The sequence below is a fragment of the Mustelus asterias genome, unplaced genomic scaffold, assembly GCF_964213995.1.
Source record: "Mustelus asterias unplaced genomic scaffold, sMusAst1.hap1.1 HAP1_SCAFFOLD_1730, whole genome shotgun sequence".
NCBI lineage: Eukaryota > Metazoa > Chordata > Chondrichthyes > Carcharhiniformes > Triakidae > Mustelus > Mustelus asterias.
In genome coordinates this window covers 35,446-43,658 of record NW_027591675.1, presented here as the reverse complement: position 1 = coordinate 43,658, position 8,213 = coordinate 35,446, and the positions used below count along the sequence as shown (strand labels likewise).

Below are 8,213 nucleotides of genomic sequence, written 5' to 3'. Positions count from 1 at the left end.
TCCAGAGGGGCAATTGTTTCACACAGAGGGTGGTGAGTGTCTGGAACGAGCTGCTAGAGGCAGTAGTAGAGGCGGGTACAATTTTGTCTTTTAAAAAGCATTTAGATAGTTACATGGGTACGATGGGTAGAGAGGGATATGGGCCAGATGTGGGCAATTGGGATTAGCTTTGGGTTTTTAAAGAAAAGGGCAGCATGGACAAGTTGGGCCGAAGGGCCTGTTTCCAGGCTGTAAACCTCTATGACTCATCCATGACTGAATGGCGGAGCAGACTCGATGGGCCAAATGGCCTAATTCTGCTCCTATATCTTATGGTCTCCACGTTCCAGGCTTTTGATGTCTTGGACGAGATAGAGAGGGAGGTACGAGGTGGAGGAGTTGCATTGACAAGTCGGGAGAACGTCATGTCTGCACTCAGAGAGACGATGCGTTTTGGAGGCTCAAATTTAGGTGTGAATTATACAGTGAATGGCAGAACCCTTCGGAACATTATCTTACAGAGGGATCTGGGCGTACAGGGTCACCGGATCCCTGAACGTGGCAACACAGACGGATAAGGCGGCATATGGCATACTCGCTTTCATCAGCCGGGGCATTGAGTACAAGAGTTGGGAAATCATGTTGCGGCTATATAACACCTTGGTTAGGCCGCATTTGGAGTATTGCGGGCAGTTCTGGTCGCCACACTACCAGAAGGAAGCTTTGGAGAGAGTGCAGAGAAGGTTCACCAGGATGTTGGCCTGGTCTCGAGGGTGTCGGCTGTGAGGAGAGGTTGGATAAACTGGGATTGTTTCCACTGGAAAGACGGAGGCTGAGGGGAGACCTGGTCTACAAAATGATGAGAGGCACAGACAGGGTGGATAGTCAGAGGCTTTTTCCCCAGGGTGGAAGCGTCAATTTTCTGAGCAAGGATGTTCTTGCTCTCGAGGGAGCGCAGCGAAGGTTTACCAGGCTGATTCCGGGGATGGCGGGACTGATGTGTGAGGAGAGATTGACCAGGTTAGGATTGTTTTCGCTGGAGTTCAGACGAATGAGGGGGGGGATCTCATAGAGACTTATAAAATTCTAACAGGACTAGACAGGGTAGATGCAGGGGGGATGTTCCCGATGGTGGGGGGAGTCCAGAACCAGAGGTCACAGTCTGAGGATTCGGGGGAGACCATTTAGGACGGGGATGAGGAGACATTTCTTCACCCGGTGAGCCTGTGGAATTCATTCCCACAGGAAGTAGTTGATGCCAAAACATTGAATGTATTCAAGAGGCGGCTGGATAGAGCACTTGGGGCGAACGGGGTCAAAGGTTATGGGGAGAAAGCAGGATTAGGTTATTGAGTTGGATGATCAGCCATGATGGTGATGGATGGCGGAGCAGGATCGAAGGGCCTCCTCCTATCTTCTATGTTTAATTGCAAGGGGGCACAGATTCAAGGTGAGAAGGGGGAAAGTTTAAGGGAGATGTGCGGGGGGAAGTTTTTCACGCAGAGAGTGGTGGGTGCCTGGAACGCGCTGCCAGAGGAGGTGGTGGAAGCGGGTACATTAGCAACATTTAAGAGGCATCTGGATGGGTCCATGAATAGGGAGGGAATAGAGGGATACGGACCGAGTAAGGACAGGAGGGTTTATTTGCAGTTTAGTTAGGGCATCATGATCAGCAGTCTTGGAGGGCCGAAGGGCCTGTTCCTGTGCTGTAATTTTCTTTGTTCTTAGACATACTGGCGAGCTCATACATTGAGGCAATATGGAGTTTAATTTAGACAAATGCGAGGTGATGCATTTTGATCGATCGAACCAGGGCGGGACTTACTCAGTTAATGGTAGGGCGTTGGGGAGAGTTATAGAACAAAGAGATCTAGGGGTACAGGTTCATAGCTCCTTGAAAGTGGAGTCACAGGTGGACAGAGTGGTGAAGAAGGCATTCGGCATGCTTGGTTTCATCGGTCAGAACATTGAATACAGGAGTTGGGACATCTTCTTGAAGTTGTACAAGACATTGGTAAGGCCACACTTGGAATACTGTGTGCAGTTCTGGTCACCCTATTACAGAAAGGATATTATTAAACTAGAAAGAGTGCAGAAAAGATTTACTCGGATGCTACCGGGACTTGGTGGTTTGAGTTATAAGAAGAAGCGGGATAAACTGTGAAAATCCCCTAGTCGCCCACACTCCGGCACCTGTTCGGGTAACACTGAGGGAGAATTTAGCACGGACAATGCACCCTAACCAGCACGTCTTTGGGACTGTGGGAGGAAACCGGAGCACCCGGAGGAAACCCACGCAGACACGGGGAGAACATGCAGATGGTTTGAGTTATAAGGAGAGGCTGGATAGACTGGGACTTTTTTCCCCGGAGCGTAGGAGGCTGAGGGGTGATCTTATAGAGGTCTATAAAATAATGAGGGGCACAGATCAGCTGGATAGTCAATATCTTTTCCCAAAGGTCGGGGAGTCGAGGGCATAGGTTTAAGGCGAGAGGGGAGAGATACAAAAATGTCCAGAGGGGCAATTTTTTCACACAGATGGTGGTGAGTGTCTGGAACGAGCTGCCAGAGGCAGTAGTAGAGGCGGGTACAATTTTGTCTTTTAAAAAACATTTAGACAGTTACATGGATAAGATGGGTGCAGAGGGATATGGGCCAAATGCGGGCAATTGGGACTAGCTTAGTGGTAAAAACTGGGCGGCATGGACAAGTTGGGCCAAAGGGCCTGTTTCCATGCTGTAAACCTCTGACTCTGTGACTCTAACTTCAGCTGGCTTCAAACTACTAAGCTAGTCCCAATTGCCCACGTTTGCCCCATATCCCTCTTCACCCATCTTACCCATGTGAAGGAAACTGGAAAGAACTCATGCAGGGAATTAGGAGCAAGGAGGGGGGGCCATGAAATGACCTCGGCACATAGCGTTAAAGGGAATCCCAAGGCTTTTTCAGACATGCATTAAAAACAGGAGGATCTGTGCAGCACAGCGGGTTAAGCACTGCTGCCTCACAGCGCCAGGGACCCAGGTTCGATTCCCGGCTTGGGTCACTGTCTGTGCGGAGTCTTCACGTTCTCCCCCCCGTGTCTGCGTGGGTTTCCTCCGGGTGCTCCGGTTTCCTCCCACAGTCCGAAAGACGTGGGGGTTAGGTGGATTGGCCTCAGTGTAACCCGAATACATAATATTCTGGGGACCTGGATTCGAATACCGCTGATTGGTGGAATTTGAATTCAATAAAAACAAAATCTGGAATTAAGAATCTCCTGATGACCCATTGTCGGAAAAACCCATCTGGTTCCCTTTAGGGAAGGAAATCTGCCATCCTTACCCCGGTCAGGCCTACATGTGACTCCAGAGCCACAGCAATGTGGTTGACTCTCAACTGCCCTCCAAGGGGCAACTAGGGATGGGCAATAAATGCTGGGCCCAGCCAGCGACGCCCATGTCCCAGGAATGAATAAAAAAGGCGCCAGTGTGTGGCAACTGGGGGGATTTTCACAGTAGCTTCATTGCAGTGTTAATGTAAGCCTACTTGTGACACTAATAAATAAACTTAAAACCCTCTCACCTTAAGTGCATGCCCCCAAGTATTAGACACAAGTTGAAAGGAAAGTTCAGAAGAGACGCGAGGGGCAAGTTTTTTTTTAAAGTGATTTTCCGATTTGTCACATGTATTGGGATACAGTGAAAAATATTATTTCTCACGCTATACAAAGCATACCGTTCATAGAGAAGGAAAGGAGAGGGTGCAGAATGTAGTGTTACAGTCACAGCTAGGGTGTAGAGAAAGATCAACTTAATATTTGATTTGATTTATTATTGTCACATGTACTGGGATACAGTGAAAAGTATTGTTTCTTGCGCGCTATACAGACAAAGCATACCGTTCATAGAGAAGGAAAAGAGAGGGTGCAGAATGTAGTGTTACAGTCATAGCTAGGGTGTAGAGAAAGATCAACTTAATGCGAGGTAGGTCCATTCAAAAGTCTGACGGCAGCAGGGAAGAAGCTGTTCTTGAGTCGGTCGGTACGTGACCTCAGACTTTTGTATCTTTTTCCCGACGGAAGAAGGTGGAAGAGAGAATGTCCGGGGTGCGTGGGGTCCTTGATTATGCCGGCTGCTTTTCCCGAGGCAGCGGGAAGTGTAGACGGAGTCAATGGATGGGAGGCTGGTTTGCGTGATGGATTGGGCTACATTCACGACCCCTTGGTAGTTCCTTGCGGTCTTGGGCAGAGCAGGAGCCCCATACCAAGCTGTGATACAACCGGAAAGGATGCTTTCAATGGTGCATCTGTAAAAGTTGGTGAGGGTGGTGTCTGGAACGCGCTGCCAGGGGTGGTGGTGTCGAGGCAGCTGCGATAGGGGCGTTTAAGGGGCTTTTAGATAAGCACAGGAATATGTAAAGAATAGAAGGGTAGGGAGGAAGAGCAGGCAGAACGGACTGGTCATTCGGAGTCATGTCCGGCACAACATCATGGGGCGAAGGGCCTGTACTGTTCTATGAGAGCATCCGGATGTCCAAAGGACAGCGATAGAAGTCCGGCGGTGGGGGTGGGGGCGGGGGAGATACACAGGAGCCTTGGGGAGTTGTCGAGGTGGAGAAGATCCCCAGGGATGGCGAGGAGTACTGCAAACGAGACGGAGGATTCCGCAGTCACCGTCTCCGAGCCATCGTCAGCGCTGCGCGCTTGGCGTACCACGATAGCCGACAAGGGCGGCACGGTAGCACAGTGGTTAGCACTGCTGCTTCACAGCTCCAGGGACCCGGGTTCGATTCCCGGCTCGGGTCACTGTCTGTGTGGAGTTTCCACATTCTCCTCGTGTCTGCGTGGGTTTCCTCCGGGTGCTCCGGTTTCCTCTCACAGTCCAAAGATGTGCGGGTTAGGTGGATTGGCCAGGTTACAAATTGCCCCTTAGTGTCCTGAGATGCGTAGGTTAGAGGGATTAGCGGGTAAATATGTTGGGATATGGGGGAAGGGCCTGGGTGGGATTGTGGTCGGTGCAGACTCGATGGGCCAAATGGCCACTGTAGGGTTTCTATGAAGAACTGGGAGGCTACAAAGTTATCAGGAAAAGTCTGATCACGTAGACCTCTTTTCTAACAAGAGGCTGGGAGCAGTGAGGCAATAAACGCCTTTGAACAATTCCGAGTTAACAGGTGCAGAGTGTTTGCATTTGAAGACAAGTCCAGAACTAGGTGGGGTCATCAAAACCAGACAGGCGCTGATAAATCTAATGGGGAATTGAGGAGAAACATCTTTTACTCAGAGTTGGGGGGAATGTGGGATTTGCTCCCAGGACAGTTACAGCACGGGGTTAGATACAGAGTAAAACTCCCTCTGCACTGTCCCCTCATCAAACACTCCCAGGACAGGTACAGCACGGGGTTAGATACAGAGTAAAGCTCCCTCTACACTGTCCCCCATCAAACACTCCCAGGACAGGTACAGCACGGGGTTAGATACAGAGTAAAGCTCCCTCTACACTGTCCCTCATCAAACACTCCCAGGACAGTTACAGCACGGGGTTAGATACAGAGTAAAGCTCCCTCTACACTGTCCCCCATCAAACATTCCCAGGACAGGTACAGGACGGGGTTAGATACAGAGTAAAGCTCCCTCTACACTGTCCCCCATCAAACACTCCCAGGACAGGTACAGCACGGGGTTAGATGCAGAGTAAAGCTCCCTCTACACTATCCCCCATCAAACACTCCCAGGACAGGTACAGCACGGGGTTAGATACAGAGTAAAGGCTTTTACAGAGACCACATCAGACACAAAAGTATTTGAAAAGTAAAGTTTATTGGTAAATGAATGGCAGTGTATAAAAGTTGCATATTTAGTGTTCGGCCATCACTGGTCAAATTCCAGTGGGAAAAGTGCTGAGTTGAAAGTCCACCCTGGAGCTGAGAGATGGGTTGAATACTCTGCCTGAGAGACAGATTGGTGATCGGGAGCTCCAGGTGAAACTGTGGGTAGGTGTATATCCCTGGGGTGTGCAAAGCAGCTTGAGCAGGCAGTGTGCTTTAACTGAACGAGGCTGAGAGCTGTCCATTTTCTCAAGATGTTGACGCACTACGAGTTGGATCATCGCCCACCCTGCCCCGTCATCTCGGGCGGGCAGCCAGTGGGGTGCGGGCAGGAGAGACAGGACAGCGGCAGAGCCCTTCCCTCCCTCGGAGAGGGGTCGGTGATTATAGTTGCGGCAGAGCCAAGCGTTGGTGAACCCGCCGTGGGTCGCGCACTCGGCGAGGCGGGCGTCACACGATCCTGCAGTTCTGCAGCGTGACCTGCATTGGACCCATCCACGGCCGGTCCCAGATTTGAAACTTGCAGATCCTCGTCTGAACGAGAGCGGTGAAAAGAGAAAGCGGTTTTAGCGAGACGCTGCAGCCCCGCCCAACGCCCTGCCCCCTCCCTCCCTCCCTCCCTCTCGCTCTCTCTCTTACCTTGGCAAGCGCTGGACTTGGGTGGAATTGACAACTCTCGAGGTCGATGTTTGGTGCGGTCTTCCTGCAGTTTGTTGTTCCCAGTTTGACTCTCAGATGGTACAACATCCCGGTCACCACCTGTCGGGGAGAGAGACACAGCAGGCAACTTACAGTCAGCTCACTCACAGGGGCAGGGGGGCAGGGGGCAAGGGGGCGGGGGGCAAGGTCCCGACCCACCCCACCCCAAAACCACACACACACCAAACAGCAGCTGCAGGGAGAATCCTAGCCAACTCCATCACAAACCACCCCCTCTCCCCTTGGCCTCAGGACCCTGTATTAGTGACGTGCCTATGCCCCCTCTCTCTCTCTGCCCCGCCCCCTTCTCTCTGCCCCTCCCCCTCTCTCAGCCCCTCCCCCTCTCTCTCAGCCCCCTCCCCCTCACCCCTCTCTCTCACAGCCCCTACCCCCTCTCAGCCCCACCCCTCCCCCCTCTCTCTGCCCTGCCCCCTCTCACTCAGCCCCTCCCCTCTCTCAGCCCCTCCCCCTCTCTCTCACAGCCCCTCCCTGCTCTCTCTCTGCCCCGCCCCTCCCCCAGCCCCTCCCCCTCTCAGCCCCACCCCGCCCCCTCTCCCTCAGCCCCTCCCCCCTCACCACCCTCCCCGCCCCCCCCTCCCCGCCCCCCCCTCTCACACCTGCTCCTTCGCGTTGAGGACTCTCCTCATTTTGCTGAGAAACGTTTCATTGGACCTTCGGTTGAAATGTTCCACCGCCGCGTGGACCGCCTGCAGCACCTCGGGCGAGGTCGCGTCCACGGGGGCGATGCCGCCCGGCATGACGCTGGACCCCCCGGCCGGGAGCAGGATGAACAGCGCGGCGGCGGCACCCAACAACAAAACCCTCACCGCCATCTTCTCCACGCAGTTCTAAATGCGCTTCCGTCCCGCTGAGGCGTCACTTCCGCCCCTCACTCACGCTCCGGAATCGCGACGCTTCCGACCCGCAACTACGTCACATCCGTCGACGTAACGCGTCACTTTGGCTCCGTGGACTCGACACCTTTCGGGACGTCACATCCACCGGCGCCCCACACTTCCGCTCTGACATCACTTCCGCCCCACAGTCGTGACACTACCGCTCAGCGATTTCCCCCTCAAAGGTAGTTTCCGCCCCCCTCGAGCGCTACTTCCGCCTCCGCCCCTCCAATCAGCCAGCGCTCTGCTCAACGACCAAACGTCAGTTCCGCCCCGCACAGCCGTCCGCCATCTTTATCAGGGGCAACTCCCCCCTCAACTTCATTGTCCCATTCATTGTCGGATGGCACTTGGCGTCTCTTTTAAGGTCAAACCAAATAAACCAACTCAAGTTAAATCAGGACAAAGTAAAAGGGGCAGCTCCCCAAAAGGAGGGGGAATCAACAGCCCGAACAGAAATCAAAGTACAAAGGAAACTTAAAAACATCAAATTATAATGTGATTATTAGGGTCGATAACGCACTCCGACCCCTGCGGTGCCCACCGGGCGCAGGAGGCGGGCGGATGGTACTTGGGGAGGTTTGCCCATGTCTTGCACAGACCCACATAGACCCTTTTTGTTCCAAATGGCCTATCTCCCTCGGATGTGAAATCCTAGGAAAAACCATAGGAATCAGCACAAAACGATACGAGAAAAACCGAAATACTTGCAGATGGCAGATTCTGAAACACAGCAAAAATCTCACAACACCAGGTTAAAGTCCAACAGGTTTATTTGGTAGCAAAAGCCACACAAGCTTTCGGAACAGGCTGTCCCTTCGTCAGGTGGAT

The 8,213-nt window shown here is 52.6% G+C and overlaps 1 protein-coding gene across 1 annotated transcript; it reads right to left on the bottom strand.

Annotated features, from left to right (window-relative positions):
* Positions 1–5,760: 5,760 nt before the first annotated feature.
* Positions 5,761–7,394, bottom strand: LOC144488637 (cystatin-like). The gene is made up of 3 exons (XM_078206703.1): positions 7,104–7,394; positions 6,427–6,546; positions 5,761–6,321 (listed from the first exon to the last, which is right to left on the bottom strand). The coding sequence occupies exons 1-3, from the start codon at positions 7,317–7,319 to the stop codon at positions 6,238–6,240; spliced, it is 420 nt and encodes a 139-aa protein (XP_078062829.1). The 5' UTR covers positions 7,320–7,394; the 3' UTR covers positions 5,761–6,237.
* Between the last annotated feature and the right edge of the window lie 819 nt (positions 7,395–8,213).

Bases quoted from the DNA above. Each gene is read 5' to 3' on its own strand.
- LOC144488637 (XM_078206703.1), bottom strand. From the start codon at position 7,319: ATGGCGGTGAGGGTTTTGTTGTTGGGTGCCGCCGCCGCGCTGTTCATC. The intron at 6,547-7,103 runs GTGTGAGAGGGG...TCTCCCCGACAG, and splicing joins TCCTCAACGCGAAGGAGCAG to GTGGTGACCGGGATGTTGTA. The intron at 6,322-6,426 runs GTAAGAGAGAGA...GCTCTCGTTCAG, and splicing joins CAAGTCCAGCGCTTGCCAAG to ACGAGGATCTGCAAGTTTCA.